At 41.8% G+C, this 23,136-nt stretch overlaps 2 protein-coding genes and 1 pseudogene across 2 annotated transcripts; all 3 read right to left on the reverse strand.

Annotated features, from left to right (window-relative positions):
• Window positions 1–6,649: 6,649 nt before the first annotated feature.
• On the reverse strand, window positions 6,650–7,616 carry LOC100276327 (uncharacterized). Its single transcript, NM_001165431.1, has one exon. It carries the CDS (start codon window positions 7,490–7,492, stop codon window positions 6,950–6,952), a length of 543 nt encoding a protein of 180 aa, NP_001158903.1. The 5' UTR covers window positions 7,493–7,616; the 3' UTR covers window positions 6,650–6,949.
• A 4,963-nt stretch (window positions 7,617–12,579) lies between these two features.
• Window positions 12,580–14,143, reverse strand: LOC103637475 (vacuolar protein sorting-associated protein 41 homolog; annotated as a pseudogene).
• Window positions 14,144–18,663: 4,520 nt separating this feature from the next.
• LOC103636341 (uncharacterized protein YnbB) lies at window positions 18,664–21,342 on the reverse strand. The gene is made up of 9 exons (XM_020543209.1): window positions 21,255–21,342; window positions 20,622–20,683; window positions 19,956–20,066; window positions 19,783–19,845; window positions 19,588–19,701; window positions 19,334–19,483; window positions 19,161–19,238; window positions 18,875–19,096; window positions 18,664–18,806 (listed from the first exon to the last, which is right to left on the reverse strand). The coding sequence occupies exons 1-9, from the start codon at window positions 21,340–21,342 to the stop codon at window positions 18,699–18,701; spliced, it is 996 nt and encodes a 331-aa protein (XP_020398798.1). The 3' UTR covers window positions 18,664–18,698.
• Between the last annotated feature and the right edge of the window lie 1,794 nt (window positions 21,343–23,136).

Raw genomic sequence — 23,136 nt, forward strand, 5'->3', positions numbered from 1 at the left:
CCGTGCCATCTCTGTGATTGATCTTGTTGGTTATTGTGTTTTGTTGAAGATTCCTCTCTAGCCACTTGGCGGTTATTGTGCTAACACTTAACCAAGTTTTTGTGGCCTAAGTTTTTAAGTGTTACAGGATCACCTATTCACCCCCCCTCTAGGTGCTCTCACTGTCAACTGGCTGCTCTTGGGAAGCAATTAACGGCGTACGGCTATAAATCACCGGACTGTCCGGTGGTGCACCGGACTGTCCGGTGAGCCAACAGTCGGCCGGGCCAATGGTCGGCCGCATAATCCGCATGCGACGCGTGGCAAGAGCCAACGGTCAGAAGGGGCACCAGACACACCTGTGTGCACCGGACAGTGTCCGGTGCGCCAACGGCTCCAAAGCGTCAACGGTCGGCTTCGCCAAAGAAAGAAAGAAATCTGCACCGGACAGTGTCCGGTGGTGCACCGGACTGTCCGATGCGCCAGGCGGCAGAAGGCAAGAATTGCCTTCTTGAAATGCTCTCAACGGCTTCTAGCTACCTTGGGGGGTATAAAAGGGACCCCTAGGCGCATGGAGGAGTATACCAAGCATTCCTTGAGCATTGTTGATCACTCACACTTCATTCTTGCGCACTTGTTCGACATTCTTAGTGATTTGAGCTCCGTTCTAGTAAGAACCTCGAGATATTGTCTTGAGCTCAAGTCTTGTTCTTGTGTGTGCGTATTTGCTGTGGATTTGAGTGTGTTGCTTCCCTCCCTTACTCTTATGCTTCATAGTGATTCTTATTGTAAGGGCGAGAGACTCCAAGTTGTGGAGATTCCTCGCAAACGGGAAAAGAGTAAAGAAAAGAAGAACATCGTGGTATTCAAGTTGATCATTGGATCACTTGAGAGGAGTTGAGTGCAACTCTCGTCCGTTGGGACGCCACAACGTGGAGTAGGCAAGTTTTGTACTTAGCCGAACCACGGGATAAATCCTTGTGTCTCTTGTGATTGTTCTTACTGTGTCTATTGTGCTTCGCAAGAGCTCTCCTCTCTACTCACTTGATCCCATCATTCTAACTCTTAATCAAGTTTGTGGTGTTAAGTTTTAAGTTTTACAGGATCACCTATTCACACCCCCCCTCTAGGTGCTCTCACTACCTGCAAGGTACAATGAGTTATGGAATTCACTATTCTGGTCAGCATGCAGTACTTGAAGGATATAGTGATTCGAACTGGATATCTGATGTAGACAAGATTTATGCCACCAGTGGTTATGTCTTTACTATTGGTGGAGGTGTGGTATCATGGAGGTCATGCAAGCAGACCATCTTGACGAGGTCAACCATGGAAGTCGAGCTAGCCGCACTTGACACAGCAACCGTTGAGGCAGAATGGTTGCGTGAACTCTTGATGGACTTGCCGGTGGTTGAGAAACAAATACCAGCTATCCTTATGAACTGTGACAATCAGACAGTGATTGCTAAAGTGACGAGATCTAAGGATAATGGAAAGTCATCAAGACATGTCAAAAGACGATTGAAGTCTGTCAGAAAGTTGAGAAACTCCGGAGTTATAAGTGTGACTTATATTTCAACAGATAAAAATCTGGCAGATCCTTTTACCAAGGGACTACCACGTAATGTGATAGAAATCGCATCGAGAGAGATGGGTATGAGACCCGAATAAAGTTGCCATGGTGGAAACCCAGTCTATGTGATCGGAGATCCCGTGAATTAGGTCCTGGGAAGAACAAGCCATTGGTGAACTGAGGAGAGTAACCTTTGACCCTCTCTAAGTAAAGATGCAATACTCTCAAATGTTGTAAGGCAGGTTGGCTCTGTGCCTTAATGTGTTTTGTTGGCTTGTATTAGCGAAGATGTTGTCCTGCAGAACATTCTTGAAAGAACACACCTATATGAGTCAGACTGCCTAACGTCGGAGTCTATGAGATTTGGGTGATCTCTAGTAAACTCATGAAGAGACCTTGGAGTACGACGTATATGCTCCACCCGAGAAGGGGACTACTGGTAGCCAAGTACTGGTCATGACTTCAAGTGAAACCCATTCACGCAAAACTTGCAATTCAAGGCATAGTCCATTGTCCAAGTTGTGGGTTGGTGTAGCTTGGAGTTCTAGGCGGAAGTTCAACTTAACAGTCTCTGCTGAAAAACTAGTATATTAAACAGTAGTGAACAGTGGCGAAAACTGCAGATGGGCATTTGAGATCTGGTGGGGGATTGTTAGGATTTATGGGCTAGGCCCAATTGAGAAATTCAAATAAATCACAGGAAAATCACAAAAGCCCATATAAGTGGATGGCTAGGGAATAGGTGGAACCAATAGCACCATATTGCTAGTTCTAGTGGAGTAGAGCTAGCTTAAATATGGAAGTCACACTCACTCACCAAGCCATGGATGAGAGGAGAGAGTGTGGAGAGCCACACGCGCGCGCTCGCTCGCCTGGCCGGGCCGGGGCAAAGGGCGCGGGCGCACGACATGCGCATGAATGGTCCGCCGAAATCCGGCCCCTCGCCTTGCGGGGGCGCGGCTATCTTTTGCCGTTTAATTTTTTGGTTTCTTGGCTGTTACGTTTATCCTAACCGATCGCTATAAAATCTCAACTGAACACGAGATTTTCGTGGGCGGATAAGATCGGAGGTCGCGGACTCGGCCCTATAAAAGGAGCCTGGCAGCCAGCATCCAAATCATCCCAGTTTTCGCTTTCGCCTCTCTTCACAGCTGAGCCGCCTTCTAGTTCTCTTCATCCTGACCGCAGAGGTGCATCTGCGATCAGAAGAGCAGGTCTCCGGAACCCTTCGCCTTCTAGATCCTGCACCGGGAGGGCGAATAAGGTTTTTGGGAAGCATACTCACGCGACTGCTCGTGATCTTCGACCTCGTCGACCTTGCTGATTTCGCTGCTTCGACGTCGTCGACCCTGCTGATTCCGGCGCGTGCCATATATCGGTATGTCTAATCAGTACGCATCATCTGATTTGGCTTTTTACTTTAGTTCTTCTGATTTAGTCATGATTTATATTCGGAATTTAATCTGGAATTTGTCTAATTATTCAACATATATATATGATAGTAAAAATATAAATAATTGGTCTACAACAACGCTAAATATGATTTAAAAATAAAACAAAATAGAATTTAACAACTAAGAGAACGTATTGAACTCGCATGTACTAATTGGCGCCGCATCCTCCTCCCCATCTGGGCCATGCATCCTTCAATTCAAGAATATCACCTGCTTCTCAGAGCATATCCAACAAAGTGACTAAAAATAGTGTCTAAAATAATAATACGGCATCATTTAAAATGTTTAGGGCACTAAAAATGAATTGATCTCCAACAGCTAAGCCCTAGATCATGTATGTTAGAAACCAAATTGTATTATTAGGAAAGACAATGTTGAGAATGATGTAGAAAAATAATTATAGGTCACTAATATGAGACTTAATATATTTGGGTCACTTTATTGTGTGTCCTATATTTTTTGATAAAAAAAATATAAAATAAAACATCGTTAGAGCTATTTTTATAAGTTGAGCCCTATATTTTAAAATAGAGCACTGATTTAAAGCATTGTTGGAGATAATCTCACTCAAGCAGCCATCCTCATCCATACGTTACATACACCACATAAACATTGTACATTCTTGCTGAGGGGACATGTGCTGATTTTGGGGAAATAACGTGTTACCTCGTTGAATTAATGTCACCCTCTGGGTTTTCTTCTCAATTTTCCAAACCAGACTTTAATTCTTTTGAATCTCAAACCCGTTTAAATTCACCCTATGCTCAAATTACAATTGATTTTTAGTTCCATTATTTTAAGGTTCAAAGATCTAATAAATACATAATTAACTTTTAAACCGAGGGAAATGACTACATACTTGTAAAAGTTATGATAAAAACCTTGGATTCGGCAACCGCAAAAAAGCTATTAAGGCCTCATGAAAAATGTCTCTATAAGTTTCCAAAAAAATACTTAGCTTTTCACTACAGGAAACTGGTTAAAGAACGTGGGTGAAAAACCGTCGAACTTAATGTAATAAGCCGTCAAAATTTGGGAAACTGGGGATTCTCAAAAAATATATAATATTTTCAAAACGTTCGAATTAATGTCTATATACACGTTAAAAACTTTAGGCGTCAAAAATATATGATGGAACCAACAAGAATGCAACACACATACACACACTTAATGCATGAATACATTCATGCTAGTTACATCTCATTTTCTGTTAAATAAAGTTTTTAAAATGAATGTTGACATCAGTTAGAATGTTTTGGGAGTTACCAAATTTTTTGTAGCTATTTTCTCGTCTTTCTCGAGCTAAATATAATTATTTTATAAGATCTATTATGTCATTGTCTATCTCTAAATATTTTTATCAAAATCTCTAGATGCTTCCAGATATTTTTTGTGCCTTAAAATTCTTATCAAATATCCACATTTTTTAAATTAAACAATAACGAAACTGTCCTGAGAACAAATTATAACCTGTGTAGGGGCATAACTTAAATGATTTTGAGAGTTGACTGAGGGGTAAGATATCTGATAAAATTTAAGGGAGAAAAAATCTGACCACGCCTACAATCCAGGAGGCGAAAGGATTTATTTTAGAAAAGAAATTGTTTAGGGACGGATGGGCGAACACTATACGAAACCGCTTGAGCAAGCCCAAAGACAATCGGCCCATCTAGTGAGAATACGGGTTGGCCCAACCGACTCTCTCTTCTCCCTGCCTTGTTCCCGCGCTGCAAACGCCCCGCGTCGCGTCCGAGCGCACGGCCCAGGCCCCAGGCCAACGGCCAACCCAAGCTCGTATAAAATAGCATGATACATAATACATTGATATCTTGACATCGTTACTTGTGACGCTGTTGTTTGCTGTCACGTTTAGATATAGTTAAAAGTATTAAATATAGTATAATTACAAAACTAGTTAAACATGTAAAAACTAAAAAGTAAGATGAATCTATTAGACCTAATTAGGGCAGGTACAACTTTGATACTACGTTTCGGTTCTCCAAACAATAGATAAACCTAATAAAGATCTCCATACAAATCAATATATCTAGTCTTGTATCTTATTCATTAGAACCTCTCAAGACACGACTTATTTATGTGAGTTGTATGAGTAGAACGGTATATAGACTTAAAGAACCGTGATAGAGATATTCCGTCACTAAGATACCGGCTCTTATTTTTTTTCACTGACCCCCTTGATACACATTAAGATACGGGATATTTATGTGCGTTGTACATGTCTTTAGTGTATGATTCGCTCATGTGATGCTACAGCAAATGTTTGTTAATCATAAATTAAATAGGCTTAATTTTTTTTGTCTCACCATTTAGTTTTAAATTGTGTAATTAGTTTTATTATTAAATTATATTTAACAAACATTTAAACATATAATACGAGACGGGCTAAACTTTAGTCCGAAACATCATCCTAGACTGGCTATAAGATATGGCACGTCAACCTTAGGTCAGGGCACGGGGTACAGTGCGCCTTTTTCCGAATCACGTCGTGCGTGTGTGTGGATCAGATAAGAATATGTGACCTCATCTCGAAACGGCATGCACGCGACCCTGACGCCGATCCGATTCAGCAGCCGAAAAAAGCTACCCCATCGATCGAGCAGCACAGCAAAAGTGTCTTATAATTAAAACAAACTTAAACTTGATTTGCAGTACGTATCATTTCTAAAATATTTGCAGTACGTACGTATCATTCAGTTAGTTTGTTCGTGCATGATATCGTTTCGACAAGTCTGAATGAGCGCAGCGTATGCATCTCTTGCTTTTTCTTTTTTTCTTTGCTTCTTTTCCGTGCCTCAACATTCAGCATTGCGTGTCATCGCCCCTATTTTTTATTTGATCCAACACATGCGCCGTTTTTCCTTCAGCATAATGTACCTGTGCTGTGCACAAGTGCGTTGGCGGTTGAGCAAAAGCAACTTTTTTTTAGCCGCCGGTGCTTCAAGATCTCACGTTCATTACTCTCAACCACTTCACTAGTAAACACACAACTTGTATCTTGATATTTGGGATGCTCGTCCTTCATATTTTATGTTTATCTGATTTTAAAATAAGTATTTCAGTATCTAAATTATAATAAAGAATTGTCAACTATAAAGTTTTATAATCTTTTGGGATCTATAACTTTTGTTTTAGTCATTTCTTCGTCTGAGGCCTTATGAAGAATTTGGATTTAAATGTGACAAAATTAAACATAACTTTCTCCAGAGTTTCATGAATCTAGGTGAGAATGTTGAAAAAGTTTAAGCGTCAATGGTGCACTTCACTCTATAATTTCTATATAGTTTTGCTTTACCTCGGCACAAAAAAAAGATTATGCCACTAATTTCAAGATATAATTTTTACAATCTCTCTCAGGTTACTGAAACTAAGTGTCAATTTTGAATACGTCGCTGCTTCATTTAGGTATAAAACAAGTCATCGTTTCTCAGTCCTCGCTGTCGTCCTGACAACTTTGTAGCAACAGCTAGGTTGAGAGTACAGGGGTACACAAGTGCTGTCATCATCGTCCTCATGGTTTCATGCCAATTGAACCTTGACATATAAAGCAAGATAAAATTGGTTTAATCCATACCGGTTTTTACTGCTTGTACAGTATTTTTTCATCTATATAGATTACATCTGTAGCAGTCAAACAGTCGTCTTTAATACGAAACGAACAGCCACACCCGAATAATTTTTCAGAGATCACACACATCCATTGCCTCCTCTCCTTTTCCTAATACAATACTATACTCTACTTGCCATGGCTCCACCTCAGATACACTGCAATTCCTACAGTGGAATGGGTTCATCTCCTTCTCGTTTAACCTCTGACATTCTAACCTAATAAGTGACAGAATGAAGGATAACTAGCAGCACAGAGCATCTTTAGGTTTAGTGCTCAATCTTGCTGTAATTTGCACCACCTGCCAGATCATAGCCTTCATCGATCGACATCGAAGAAACTCTTGAGCTCCAGCTTCCTTTGCTTCTTGACCCTTGCGATGAAGTCCTCCACTCTCTTGTGCAGTTCCTCCTCCTCTTCCTTCACCTCCACTCGCTTCCCAACAGCTCCAACGAAGGCGCTGTGGTCGGCCTGAGCCGCCGCCGCCGCCGTTGCTGCGGTCAACGCCGCGTTCTTCTTCATGTGCTCCTCGTGTATCTCGTTCACCAATGAAGGCCGGTCGTCGTCGTCGTCGCCCCTCCTCGGCGCCAGCCTAGACTCCCCGACGAGGAAGGCGACGATGAGGTTGCCGACGACGAAGAGGCACTTGGGGCTGAGCAGGAAGGCGGTGACCAAGTCAGGGACAGTGGTGAGGAAGAAGAAGCCGAGGGCGGAGCACATGCGGGGGAACCAGGCAGGGCTAGTGAGCAGCAGGCAGAGGACAAAGGTGACAGCCATGTAGAGAGTAGGAAGATGCGGCTGTCTCCTGCTCTTTCTGTACTTGTTCATGGCCCTGACCTGCTCCATGCTAATGGGATCCATTTGGACAGACACCGGTTGAACAATGGGGTTCTTGCGACGAACAGCACAGGAAGGAACTGCTGGTGGGATCTATACAAGAATGTGTGTATGTACAGAGAAAGATCTTCAGCTTCTTGGGGCTCTCTGGAGGCCACAATGCATGAGATGGGATGGAGGGGGTGAGAGTGAGAGGGTTTTATATGTGGAGGAAGCCAGGAAGGGATTGTAGGACATGGACAGTCAGGAAAAGAAGAAGAAGACGAGGAGAGGAGGAGGTGTGCAATGGCCAACGGAAGAGAGGGCCATATAGCGGTGACTCGTGAGAGGAACAAGACATGGATCTGCAGCTATTGGTGATAGAGAGATACGGCAAGGCAGACACATGCTGCTTTTTGCAAGGGCATCTGAGACTTGATAATGCAATGCAGACACATGTCTGCTGTGTGTTGTTTTTTCACTAAAAAATCTTTGTTGATTTGGGTCCCTTTGCTCTTATTTATTGGATACATGCTCTAGAGATAACCGTGGATGATCTGTTATTTGACTCTGATGAGATATAATTTGAACTGCTATGTTAGTCTATCTTTGTCCGAATGCATGGACTGCTATGGAATTGATGCTGATTTACATAGTATGTTAGTCTATTTTCCGGTGTCGATTACATCAACTACGCATGCTTCGCTAAGTCTTTTTTGCTGCATTGCGTTTTACCTGATATGTTAGCCATGACTCGTGTCCGAATGCATGGACTGCTATGGAATTTCAGGTACCCGATAATTCGGATTCGAGTTTTACCTGATATACATAAAACTGATAAAACCAACCATTTTGGAAGAATTCTGGTAGCGTTTAACGCAGTAAACAATGGTCCTTCAAATCACATCATGTCTTCGTATTAATTAACAACAAACCAATTATTAAGTTAGAATAAGTTTACATTAATTCATTCCAAACAATAGATTTATATTGCACTAAGCCGTTTCATGTCTTTATATTAGGAATACAAGAGAAATATTCAAGTTATTATGTGTAATTTGGATAGTTTGGGTAGCAGGGAACATTACACGTGCTATATTATCTAAACTAAATTCAGGTTTTGACAATTACCACTTAAAATTGTGATTAGGTATTTCAGGTTCAGATACTTGAGGTCCGAGTTCGGTGAATTGGTTCCAGGATTGGGTATATGGTATTTTGGCCATTCGCACCAGCGTCTAATTGATTCCATTTAGATTTTCCCAGCTTCAAACCTACAAGTACAAATTGTGTCCAAAGCAAAGCGATGTCATTGCCATGCAGTCGATTGGTTCTTACAGCAAAGCAGGCTTAGCCTGGCAACGACGATTCTGTTTTTGCTTTTTTTTTCCTTTTAGGGCTAGTTTGGAAACCATATTTTTTCACGGGATTTTCATTTTCTTGAGGGAAATTGGTTTATTTTCCCTCGGGAAAATAGAAATCCTTTGAAAAAACGAAAAACGTAGTTCCCAAACTAGTCCTTAATTATAAAAACGAGGGGGGCAAGTGATGGATTCACTATGAAGATCAATTGTGGTATACAAATTTACTCGCCATTTCTGCTCATGTCATACGGACCCTAGTGGCACAGTCAGTGCAAGTGCACCTGAAATCAGTTTGGATCCTGTTGAATAGGTCTCTGTGTCAGAAGCTGTAGTGAACATGAGCAGGCGATCAAAAGTACAATGAGCTGACACTGTTAATTAGAATGGTATAGCAAGTTGGTACTTAGTCCTTCAGGCCATTTGCAGCGACAGAAATTTCAGTGCCAGGTTTAAACATGCAATGTCCTAGAGAGTAGACACCACCTTGGACTGAGAAGTTCAACAAAAAAAAGTATTACATTTTAATTGAGTAACAGCGAGAGAGATTAAGCCCCTGTTTGTTTCAGCTTTTTGCAGCTTCTGGCCACCAAAAGCTGCTGCGGACTGCCAAACGCGTCAGCTTTTTAGCCAGCTTCTATAAAATTCGTTTAGGTAAAAACTATTCAAAATCAATATAAACATATAATCGGTTGAGTTGTTGCAATAGTAGGAATCTGTCACTTTCTAGATCATGAGCCCTATGAACATATTTATCTTCCTCTGCACGTAATCCTAATAATACTCAGATTCTCCTCACAGCCAGATTCTCAGAAAAGCTGGTCAGAAAAAAGCTGAACCAAACAGGCCCTAAGTCATTTTTTTCCACTGACTGATTTGAACATTGGAATTTGGAAAAACAAGTTCCATCCTGAAACCTATACGTTCTCTGAATTTCAAAAACGCCTTTGAAGTTATATCGCTGCGCAAATTCATCTTCTGGTTGCACACTGTTCTCAACTGTTGAAACATGGAATAGCCAAAGACTTAAGGACTAAGGAACGGTGGTGTTAAACTCGTCCAATCCAACAAAACCTAGTGCAGTAGCGGCCATTATCGCCTCCCAAGGACCCATTTCCTCTCCTTTTGCAAATCTACTGAATGAGTGCAGTGTAAAACTTGTCCGTCTTGGATACAGTAAACACACACACACAAAAAAAAAAGGTTCCTGTTTGTCTCTGCAATTTGCCTGTCACAGGTCACAAACGTTGTGACATGCATCGCCAGACATCTAGGGTGTATTTAGTTGCAATGACAGGACGGGATATGATAGGACGATCCCTCAAATTAGGTTGTTTGGTTCTGGGTCAAGGGTTGGGACAGTACTATCTAGTGTTGTCCCCTGTTGTCCCTCAAAATTGGAGGGACGAGAGAGGACGTCAGGGGACGATCCCGTCCTAGCTGTCCCATAACCAAACACACCACTAAGGTCTGTGGAATCATGGCTCGGACCAACAGAACATGCTTTAGGATAATAATTGAGCAGAGAAAAGGGATGGATAGCAATTGTGTTGATAAAAAGGGGTTTGATTATCAGTTGGCGGTTGCATCGTAGCTTTACTAAGTGTGGACTGTGAGGCTATCTCCAAATCGTATATATGGTCATGTAAAACAATGTTTTGTATTATTTGTTTTGTATTATAAACTAGTGAGATTTAAAATAGGAGACGATATGGAAGATACACAAATTTTGTAATTGTCCATTCATTTTCGCTTTGCATCCCGCGGGTGTAGTTCAAGTTGTCCATCGACAAATAAAATATTTGTGTGTTTACAAAATTATTTAGGGTTTATTTGATTGCATGGGTATTGGCGGTAATTAATACACATATAATTATTGTACTAGGAGAGTGCCCGTGCGTTGCAACGGGAACGTATAAAACCACGATAAACTATGTACAAATGTGTGTTATACTTTTATAGGTTAGTGCTCGTGCGTTGCAACGGAGACATATAATATATCGATATCTTATATATGCATGTGTGTTATATATACAAAATGTGTCTTATATTGTTATAGTAAGATGCTCGTCCTAACGATACTACGAACCTAAGGCTGCCTCCAATGGAGCAGCTAAAAGGGTATGCAAAGCTATTATGGCTACTCATATTCACTGTAGCACCATGCATCTTCCATCCAACAGAGTAGCCAAACAGAGCAGCCAAATTCCATGGCAGGTGAGAGAAAAGCTATTATGGCTGGGCAGGAACTGAGCAGGCATCTCTGATGCAAATTGGTGGGCCATTCTTATCAGTGAGCATGAGGCAAGCTATTTTTGCTATACCATTGAAAAGTGTTATATTATAGATGGACAGCTAAAACATCTACGTCAGCCAACATGTTGAATGCCTGCTTCTTTTAGCTGCCGCATGTTGGAGGCAGCCTAAAAGGCAATAAAATTAATTAGTGGGTCCTGGCAGGCCACCCAGGTTGTTACGGGTCCGGAGGATTCGCAGCCACGAGCTCCGAGCATGCAGGCATCAGAACCGGTCTTCGGTTGAAGGGGAGGAGGAGAGGGATGACAGATGAGCCCTACCAGGCATTGAGCGCGCGGTCGGCTGTCAAGTGGTCCCAAGTGGTCAGGGCGCGAGCTGATTTGCGGACACGCGGGCTTGCGCGGTTGCTAGGCTGGGCCACGATGACAACACGTGTAGCGTGAGGATGGGCCGCGCGGTTGTACAAGGGAGGTGGGCCGGAATGGGGATAATCGGCCCAGGCAGGGTTTCTTTCTTATTATTTTCTTTTCTTTTCTTTTCTTTTTCTATTATCCTATTTCTTTCCTTTCCATTTCAAATCCAAAATTTGAATTCTATAGTGACGGCAAAATATGTGATCTGTTTTCTGTATATTGCGAGAAGCACTTTCATGAAGACCTGGAGGAAGTGAGAAGAAACTGGGGAATTCTACCATGCCCTAGTCCCAAATAGAACAGTGTATATATTAGTCCCAAATAGAACAGTGTATATATAGACAGGCACATTCTACATGAACAGTTCTGCATCATGTAATGTCAATAAACTTTTGATTATCTGGCAAACGTGGCATTAAAAAAAGATGGAAATGCGGCACAACTTTGCTCATGCTGGTTCATCAAATTTACACAGAACTCTTCTTGCCGAGGACATGGCCTCCCTCAAAAGAATTACACTATTGTAAGTATGTGTAACACGCGAAAAGAACACAATAATTACATGGCTCAAAACTTACAACACAACACAAGGTAGTGTGTACTACCCAACACGGTATAAAATTATGAAGCAGCAGTAGTGCACAAGACACAGCGCATGCGAGACTGGCCTGATGGGGAACCATCCTCATCGTACATGCCTCCGTCACTATCCTGACCACTGTTTGATCTCATCGAGTCTAAGCCACCTTCAAGGCAAGACAGATGATACGCATGGCAGCAGTAGAACACGATGACAGATATGTCCTGGATAGGCAAAGGATCGAAGCACAAACAACACCGGGCACCACATCTTGTTCTGGACTTGATATCTAGAGCCCGGACGCTAGATGATCTCTCGTGTCCCCGCGATGATCCATCGTCAGCTCTGTTTCCGTGTACCTCCTCGTCCATGCTTACCATGTATACCCCACGCCGAGCCTCGTGGTAGTATTTAACCAAAAGGTTAACACAGTCAGCTTGAACAAAGCAAGTTTCGGATGAAAATGTCCAAAATTCGAGATGGTTGAGGCATGGAGCAGCACAGTATACGAAAGAAAGTAAACCTTAAGTATATCGTTGCATCCATTTCACAATGAAGTTTCTGTCCGGTAATCCGTCACAATTTTCACAAGACGATCCTGCAACCTATCAAAAGCATGAGTGAACACTCAACCAGGGGATGAAATGGTTGGATTAAGAATCATGGCAGATCGTTTTGAGTATATTTGCCAAGGTTTCAGTCATGCAAGAAATTCTGTAGCTCAGTTCTTTTATGATAAATTTTGATGGAACATACCGAGGTATTTCTAAGCCATCAGGAACCAAACTGACAATGTACAGAGGATCAAGATTGCCAACTGTATGTTCCAATAGATTCCCTACCTGCCCAACAGACATAGAAATTGAACTAAGAAACAGAAGATGCCTCAGTCTAAGCAAGATTAAGCATCATTTATTTCAGTTACCATTTCAGGCTTCTGGAGGCATTGTCTAATCAGTTCCTCCCACAGTTCATCATCATGCTGTTCCGTAACAAATTCAACAGCCTGTATGCATATTCAAGATGCATGTTACTGTTCAATCCCATATATCAAGTTGGCTAATATAGAACAACATGTCTCAGAAATGGTAATATAATTGGTAGGCAAGTTAGAACCTCCTGCATGTCTTCCAGTTTGTTTATAATTGTCGACAGAGCTTCCTTAGCATTGCCCATTCGACCAAGGACAAAACTTGCTCCCTTACAAGTTCTTTTTGTGCAAAGATTTCATATGCCTGAATAACAATAACAAATTATCAAGCCTATGATTAACTAAATAGAAAATTTTATGATGTGATTCTTTGGGGAAACTATGACCTTGTCAAGCCTGTAATGCTGACTGGTTAGAAGGAAGGGTAGTAGCATCCTTGTCTCGTAGTCTGCATAAAGCTCCACCTATAATGCAAACAGTTTTGACTTGCAAGTTATTGTCAAAACACAAAGTAGATGTAAAAAATAATTGGGGAAATGGACATGACAATGGAAGGCAGAAAAGATACCTGCATATCATGAAAATCCTTTCCAGCGTGTATATCTATCTCAAATAAAGCATGCAAATACAGGTGTAACAAATATCTCTTGTCACATTTTTTACTGGTATGCAACAGCTGCTCCACAACTTCATATGGGAGAATGATATCACGATGTTGGGTCCGTAGGTGAACTGTTCTTTTATTGTCCACTATCATAAGATTGACAATCTGAAGAATATTAAAAAAAGTGTTTAAGTCAAGGATATGGAATGCTTTTTCTAAAACGTACCACTGTAGAATGTAACTTTGTATTAGCAGCTAAATTGGACTCCTCCATTTTGATACCTTATCATGAATAGCATCATACATGTTGTATTTCTCAATAAACTCGAATACTTCTGGCTTCAGGAGCTGAACCAAATGGGTTTAATTAGAAAGAATTTGACAATAAAAATGTATATTTTGATATGTGCCTACAAATACAACTTTAGGATGTACTTACTTCAGCATAAAGAGAAAGTGCCTTTTCGTATTGACCATTGATCACATACAATTCAGCTAATGACTACATGGCACATAAGGCAGATATCAACCAAAGAGGGAAAGAATATGAAGTGTAAATATATGTTTTACATTCATTAAATGATGTCCCTCCCCACCTCTTCAATGAATCAGCCATCGATGAGGAGTTTAGCTGTGGCTCAATGGCAGATATGACCGGTGAGGCTGAGTATAATGTCGGTGGCTTTCCGCTAGCTAGCAGAACACGTGACATGGTCAACCCTCAACATATAATTCATCTGATTATCAGGCTATTACTATAATAAGGTTGATGCTGTCAACTGCAAAACCTCATAGATTTGTAGAGTCACTAAAGCTTATAATAAAAATATTCTACAAAGGCGAGGTGGACGACTGATCAAGGCAAGGACACCGAGGCAGGGCTGATCTACAACGCAGACTACAACAGCATGGCGATGCACGCTAGCTCTCACCAACGATGAAGCCCAAGCCCAATCACCCCACCATAAATAGACCTCGCTATTTGTAATGTTTCTCTAGTTTCGTTTGAGCTACAACCAAAATCTAAGAGGGTGGCAACTGATCAACATGCTGCTGTACGTTGACATTGTAATGCATAGCTCTTCAGCTTTTAGAATGTGACTGTCTATTTATGAATAATGTTTTCTTCATGAACTGGTTGTATACATGTAGCAAGTTTGCCTCATTTGAGGAGTTAATTTAAGCGATTATCTATTTTGTTGTCAATATCAGTACCTTGTGATTGATGAAATTTGAAAGTGTTTAGCTATATTAAATGCAACTCATAAGGATGACAGTGGATTGAAAGATAAGGATCAGAAATTATTGTTTGAAGATGAGATATCTGAGGATGAACAAGCTGAACAGGCTACTCCACAACAGGAATTGTGTGTTATGCCAACAGATCCTAGTGACTTGCAGATATATTTTTATTATATGTGCCTTAGTCTGAAGGCATGAATAATACAAGTTACTAAAAATGTCATTTAGGTCAAGTCAATTATGTATTCATGATCCACATACAAGGAATCATTAAATATAAGAACATATTCTCTACAAATATCAATCATGATCCTATCACACATTTTACTATTCTTTTAAATGACTCGGATGAAATGATTAACTGAAGTCTAGAAAAACCATAACAGAAATATGCATCATCCATTGAAAAAGCACAACATTTACATATAATTACCTTTCGAAGCCTCCCAAAAATGATTTGATGAAGAAACTTAAGCTCGACAAGTATTTTATTTGATATTCTCTTCGCAACTGCAAACATTTTCAGGTCTGAATCATCAGAGTATATAATAATAAACACTTGCATCCAGAATTGAAGTTGTGAGTTATTGAACTGTAGAAAAAGGATGTGTATTTTTGAAAGGCTTCTTCCAGTTCAAGATAATTTGTCCAGTTTACTGGAATGTTTTGTTTGAACATAGCCCTCTTAATCAAAGAAGCATATAATCAGACTAACAAGTTGTCTTATTTTTACTGGTGGAACACACAAAGTGATAGACATTGTTCTTTGTTCAAACTGCTTCCATAATGCAAAATTTAGTACTGGGCATTCAAGCTTAGATTTTCAGAGAGTGGATGGGATGAAAGATGGATCTAGAAAAAAATGATGATAAATATCATATATTGTAGTTCAGATGAAAATATAAGTCTTAGAAAGAGATCACACAACATGAAATAATTATGCCTATTTAGACATTGATATTTTTTATTTTTAGGTTGCATAATAATTGGAGATGTGTACCAATGGATGTTAGTACTCTTTTCATCTGAATATCGACATGCAAATGCATTAAGATTTGAGAATAGTTTCCATCTGATGAACTCAATTCATTTCTAGCAGACTATCCACTCTGATATTGCTAAAACAGTTGTATACTGTTATGATATGAGCTAGCTCCATAAAACTGTATATATTTAAATGGCAATGAATAGGTATAAGAGTAATCAATCACTAACAAAGACATGGTTTACCTTTTTCTTAAGATGATTAGACAAATTATATTGTGTACTGCTAGGTTAGAACTCAATAGCACAATACAGAAACAAAATGAAATGAAATGTCTTATGGTCAAAACTCACCCCTCAGATATGCTCCAAGCTATAAATGTTATCAACACATATGGACTGCTCTGAACCTGCAATTTCCAAATGTTAACTAAAACTTAATAGCCAGGATTGAAATCACCAAGAAGCAAAACACAACAACATTACATAAACCCTAGCAAAAAGCATCTTCTATATATGTGCACAAGAGGAATCCCTCTGATGGCAAAATATAGCTTAGGCAAAATACAACTTAGGTAAGGGTAGTTTCTCTTTTTCAATGACCATTTCAGTACGTAACCAATGTTTTATTTTCAAAATATATTCAGAATATCAAAAATAGACCATAGATGTGCAAAAAAGATATTCTTGTGTACCTATATCTGATTGGTTGAATGCTTGATTTGATTGAATAATACTACTTTTTTATGGTAGGCGTTTCAGAAATGAGCTTACTCAAGCTATATTAAAAGTGACCATAACATTAGGTAAGACATGATTTTGACTGTGAGCAAGTAGGGGTGCTGCTTCTAATAGTTGTCATCAAGCAAATTTTGATTTGGCTCCACAACATAGGTGCATAATGATTCTTTGTGCAAATATGAACCGTAAAACACAAACAACAAAAATCAGATATAAACAAATTGGGTCAAAAAAACAGTGCCAACTACTCCATTATGTTTTATTTGTTGACATTTTTATGGTCTTCTAGGTGGACTATCAATATTTATATAATAAGGGTATACTATAATCATAATTTATCTAGAGTCAATTGGCTGAAGGTAGACCTATAATAACACTGCAATCAAAGGGATAACACTGGGTATGAAATCATAATACGAGGACAATGCATACGTCTACGACGGTTACTGGAAGGAAAAGATCCCAAACATTTGTAATATATGCAGGTTATGCAGAGTAACATACAATAATTTATTGGAAAATAATTCTAAAACAACAAACATGCCATTGCCTGCTAGGACTACCAAATGGGACTTACATTTACTTCAAATTGTTAGGCCTCAAGTTTGTTGGAGCTGTAAACAGAACAAGGGGAGGGAAGCTACATATATTACAAATGTTTGTCAGAAACGAGGAAACAACCAAACAGTAGTGGAGCTGATTGAATCCATTTACCTCTGCTTCTAAAGGCTTCCCAGTTGCTTCCCAATGTAATCACAGAACCTTAGATCATATCATAGCAAGAAGCATGGTTCAGCTCAACTATGAGGCCATCCATCTACATTCCAAATTGCAATCAATGACAGGAAACAGAACACAAGAAGACCAGCAACCAGGAAAGATCTTGGGCCAAAAAGGCACAAGTGCAATTGTAAGGAAGGGAAAATAGCGCAGCATCCATGAACTAAACCCAATCAGATATTCATATGAGATGGAATTGAGCGGGGGCGACGACCGAATTAAAGTTACAAGGCAAAAACTAAAGGGAGGAGGAAGAGCGGTTGCACCTGTAGTAGCGAGTTGTGGCCGAGGGATAGCTTCTCCTTGACGTGCTGCATGCGGAGGTCACCGCTACAGGCAGTGCACTTTTTTCAGCTAAGGAGGATTGGGCACACAATTTCACATATATGACATATCATCAAATTTGGAACTGTCATGGATGACACAAATTTATAAGCACCCCCTAGTTCTTTGGGTATTCTCTTGCACCAAATATGGTTGACCCAACTCTTACATTTGTGCTTCCCATTTCAATCTGCAGGCACATAGAAAACAATGTATGTCTATATTAACGTAGCTATCAGCCTACCATGCCTCTTCAACACTCATATATCACAGTATTTCCCTTACTGTTTGTTCAAAGTCAGATGACATGTCCACAAATAGTTCGAGCTGCTCTTCCGGTATTCCAAGCTCCTTGCACACATCTTCCCGACAGTTGGCTAGTGCCTATGAATTTAACATACATAATACACGTTAGTGCACATATACATGCCATATTGCCACTTCGATAGAACTTCTATAACCCAGAGTTATACATTACCTTGAAATTCTTCGGAGTTGAGGAGTAATCAAGCATCCCAATTATCATCAAACCAGACAACACAAGGTTAGGGTTGTTCAATCTGACATGCTTTGCTAGTTCGACACATCCTGAGGGATCTACTCCAATTTTCGCTGCAGTTAAAAAAATAGTATTCAGAAGTATGTTATGAGAAACATATAATGCACGTGACTGATCACCAAGAACAGTTAGCATCATTGTGTCAGAAAATCTGCAGCATCAGAGAAACCAAAATGGGGACTAACTGAATGGCCTACAAGCATGTGTGGAAGTAGTTTAAATTATCCATTAAAAATAGGAATGGTCCTGTTGCAACAACGAAGACACATTATTGATCATTATTTTATAATTATTTTATCACCATGGCAAAAATAGATATGGCATATGCTATGAGTTAGAGACATACCTTTTGTTATTGTCATCTCAATCTAGTCGGCTTAAATAAGTTGATCCATAAGCTAGATTATATAATCCTGTAAGGAAATAAACAGGGCCTTACAATGTCATGCTTGTGTTTATGTACACGTGCTAGCTAGTTATCTAAGGCTAGATTTCACCTGCACAATATCATGACGAGGAACCCTCGGAAGTGGTTCAACTTTGTATCCCTTGGCTGACATGACTTCCGCAATGAGCAAACCTCCCTGTGGATCATATTATATCATCAAGTGCATGCATTGTATCTCCACCCATTTGCAGTTAGCAAACCTACTTTTACTGCTTCTCCAACCATTTGCGGACCAAGAAACAGGCCTTGAAATAGCGCACGCATAACATGGCCAGGTGTTGACCCAAATTCCACCCCAAGGCCAGGTGCAGATAGACGGGCTGCAGCTGCTTCGACTAAATGCTCCTTCCCAGCAACATAACCACCACAAGGCGCAATAGTTACACCTGGATTCTTTATCAAACTTCCAGCAATCAAGTCTGCTCCCTGCCATGAAACACGAGATGAAAAAGGAATCGTCTTCAGGAGGAAGTGAAAATCATGGACATACCACCATTGCAGGTTCCGATATCTCAACAAATTCACCATAGCAATTATCAACCATCACCATGCAGTTTGGATTTTGCATCTGCAATGATATCAAAACCAGAAAAAAATTGTCACCACAGAGAAAAGCTACTATAGATACAGAAGGTTGATGGTCACAAAACACAACAATCTTGCCTTGATCAAACCTATAGCTTTGTGAATATCTGCTACACTTAAGCTCTTGCGCCACGAATATCCACACGATCTCTGTATGAAGGCACACCCAGTTTCCGGCCTGATGGAGCAAGCAAGAGCATCCCAATCAAGGCCACCATCTGCTACAAGCTATAACTTTAGTCTCATCAGTAACCATCCACACTTCCACAGGCTACAGCACATGGCGACACACAGTAGGCACTACAGGGTAGTGAAGAGAGAAATTGACGCACCGGAACTTCTCGGTACGTCACTCCGAAATCCTTGAGTGACCCTACATTGGCCGACCCCCTGATCCCAATCACCTCCTCCAAAGTGTCGTACGGGGGCCCAGCGACTGCCAGGAGCTGCAGGAATCCAACATTAATCAGTCTCAACTCTCAAATGTCACTGCCAAGAATAGTTCATTCAGTTCATCCTATCCCTACCTCATGCCCAGGCCTCAGAAGCGCAAACAACGCACAGGCAATGGCGTGGGTACCGGAGAAGAACTGGCAGCAGTGGAGCAATTAGTTGATTGATTCATCAAAGAGGAGAGGAGCTCGGTTACACAGTACTGTAACCATAAAAAACGAGATTGTGTTGTGTGCGGAGGTGGGACCTGCGGGCGCACAATGGCAGCCTCCACGCCAACAATGTCGGCGAAGACGGAGTCCAACGCTTTCCGGCCGCCACCGTCGTCGTGGTCGTACCCCGTGGACCCACCGAAATGCTGAAACAAACACACGCCACAAACGTGACTCTGTGTTCACCTGCGGTGTGAGCTCGGATGCCAAGCAGAGGACCAGGGTGAAACGAAGGGGAGCTCGGATGCCAAGCTTAATCAATATGCTCAACACAGCTAGCACGCAAATTGCAAACATGTAAGAACATCTATAGACAGCTCTACAAAGACAGATATCGTTTTCATTAAGAACTCATGAAGTCACAAACTTAGTAAATTACCATTCATTAAAACTGAGGTAGTTCAAAAGTTCATAATAAACATGATCGACAGCTGTATAGACAACATCCTTCAAAAGCATTCCAGCAGTAACATATGTTTCTTATGGTGGAGAAACAGACATAGCTTCACGAAGAACAAAAACAATTGGAGCTAAAAGCTAAACTGACACATGATAATTTGAGCATTAAAGCATTCAATAGACTCACAACCACGATGAAAAAAGGCTTCAACACATGGCCGTTTTGTCTCGGTCCACTGAACCAAATTCTGCTCGTGGCGAAAGGAATCATGATTTTCTGACCACTCTTCCAAATCCTTTACTGTGTACATGAAGTATCTACAAAATAATTGCAGCCTTCTAAGGTACTTGAAGGATAAAAAATCTTAAATAAAAAGATAAATAAGATACAAATGAACAAAACATCATGTGTGTGGAACCGCAGATGTAATATGAAAACCAGGAAAATTACAAAATATTCAATGTCGCTCGTTCTACTGGTAAGACACAAATGGATTTATTAAGCATGGCATGGTTCATTAGACACCAAGCTGGACACAAGAAAACCGAGAAGGGACTATCACATAACTTTTGCACGGGTTTGATCAGTCTCAGCCAAGTTTACTATCTATGTTTATTGGTTAAATTGAACTAAAATTGCCACACATGTTATGTACAGATTCACGGATCAATCACATGAAGGGAAAGTGCGCTAGAAAGATATGCATGTTTCCCGTTAACAAAGTCACCCACAAACTAAACAGAGATAGTAAACTTGCCTCAATGCTCAACTATTCTATAATCTATTTTTTTACTCAGCTATATCCCCACCAGAAAAGAATTCAGTTGTTGAATCATCATAACCAATCTTCTATATATGCATCAGAGAATCAGAGATCTCAAGGTATAATTCAAAGAATCAGAGATCACACTGGATACTTAATTTCTATCTATACAAAAGTGGTAGTTGGTGTTAGACGCTTCCCTGCCGATGCGGAAGAGCTCGATGAGGTTGTAGAACTGGCCGTGGATGTCACCACACATAGTGACGGGGCAACGCACGGGCTGTACGTTCCACTCCTCGATGAGGATCGCCTATGCCTGCTCGCATAGCGCCTTGACCTCCACTGCCTGCATGAACTTGCAATCCCATAGCTACGAGATCTGGTGGTCCAGATCCGTGTGTGACGGCGTCACCACTACGGTTCTGCTCTACCTCATACATCCCCTTCCCTCCCCTTACCTAGTTCCTGCCGCTGCCACCCCAGCAGGCACAGCCGAGGAGGAGTAGGACCCAGCAAGGCCGCCGGTGTGGAGGGGTGCTAGGGGTATTTGTTTTGCGGGGAAACGCGGGCAGGATGGTGGGTGGATCCGTCGAGATCCTCGGTTCCCTTGCGATAGAAGCGGATGGCGGGCGGCACGATAGGCGAGAGGTAGAGTGGGCAGGGAAACACGAAGGGCGGGATGGCGGGTGGGGAAACGCGGAGCTCGACGCGAGAGGGGCGGGTTTGCAGAGCTGGGCCGGCCAAGATCCTCGCATGTCTGCGAGGAGAGCAGGCTGGAGGTTGGCAAGGCTCACAGCGAGGAGATCGAGCTGGTGGTTGCCTGGTTGGTGCGGAGCTCGGCCGACCGAGATCGTCGCGACGAGGAGGATGGAGGTTGCCGAGCGCATCGGGGACGCCGTGGATCCTGGAGCGCACGAACCGGCGATAGAACCCCTCGAGGTCCTCCTCCTCCGACACAGAGACGCCGTCGAGGGTGAAGTCGCGACACCCGTCGGCGTCGCCGCGCACGGCACGGCCGTCCCGCCCCACGCGAACTCCAGCGCGGATGAGACACCCGAGGTGAGGTTCCGGATGCGGCCGATCACCTCGACCGGGTGCTCCGTGGCGCCGCCGCCCTCGTCGGCCCTCCTCCACCGCCATCTCCCGTCGCGTCCACCGTGTGCTCAGCAGGCGATGGAGTCGCCACCAGGTGTCGCGGCGTGGCTGGAGGCGGAGCAGACCGCCCCGTCTTCGCCCTAGCTAGGGCTGCGATGGGAAGAGAGGGAGACTGCCCCGTCTGCAGGAACCGGATGTGCCATTGGGAGGGGAGGGGACGGGAGGCAGGGCGGCGGTTGCGGGTGGAAGCTGGCAAGCGGCGAGCGGGAAGATGGAGGCCGCGGGTCGGGTGGCGGCTGGTAAGCGACGAGGGCGCTGGAGACCACGGGACTGCTGAAGATTAGGGTTTTCCATTTGCCGTATGTCATGGGCTGCGGTGCGCGGGATGGACTGCGGGATCGGACGGCTGAGATTTACACGATAGAATGGACGGCTGAGATCGCAGAACGGCAGAACGGCAGAACGGCAGACTACCCTTACCTTCTTAATAAGTAGTAGAGATTAATATATCAAATTTCAACTTATAATTCATACTAGTTAGTTGTTTGTATATTACTACGGATTTTATGTACCATATAGGTAGATTTTGTTCAAATAAGATATCTATCGTTTGTATCATACAAAACAAGATGTGCTCTAGTGGTTAAGCCTCAAGCTTTGGTCCTTAAAGACATAGGGTTGAATTCTAGGCGCAACCCTTGGCGCCATTTTTTTATTAAATTTGAAGCCGAAACTCATACATTGCAGTAGTAGAGATTTACTAATTAGTTGTGACTGCAATATCATATAGACATTGTTTAAATGGGATATTTTTCAAACACGACCCAAACTCATAGATTAGATGAGTGTGAATGTAGAGGTATATGGTGCAGGGCTGTTCCTGACTTTTTAGGGGCCCAGTGCGAAATACGATATCGAGGCCCATACACACACAAATATATATATAACTATACATATA

This window comes from Zea mays, chromosome 8 (assembly GCF_902167145.1).
Source record: "Zea mays cultivar B73 chromosome 8, Zm-B73-REFERENCE-NAM-5.0, whole genome shotgun sequence".
NCBI lineage: Eukaryota > Viridiplantae > Streptophyta > Magnoliopsida > Poales > Poaceae > Zea > Zea mays.

Coding starts and splice junctions, on each gene's coding strand:
- LOC100276327 (NM_001165431.1), bottom strand. CDS start 7,492: ATGGATCCCATTAGCATGGAGCAGGTCAGGGCCATGAACAAGTACAGA.
- LOC103636341 (XM_020543209.1), bottom strand. CDS start 21,342: ATGTGTGGTGACATCCACGGCCAGTTCTACAACCTCATCGAGCTCTTC. Junction 19,702..19,782: donor TTCTGAGGCCTGGGCATGAG/GTAGGGATAGGA, acceptor GGATTCCTGCAG/CTCCTGGCAGTCGCTGGGCC. Junction 19,239..19,333: donor AAGCTATAGGTTTGATCAAG/GCAAGATTGTTG, acceptor ATATCATTGCAG/ATGCAAAATCCAAACTGCAT.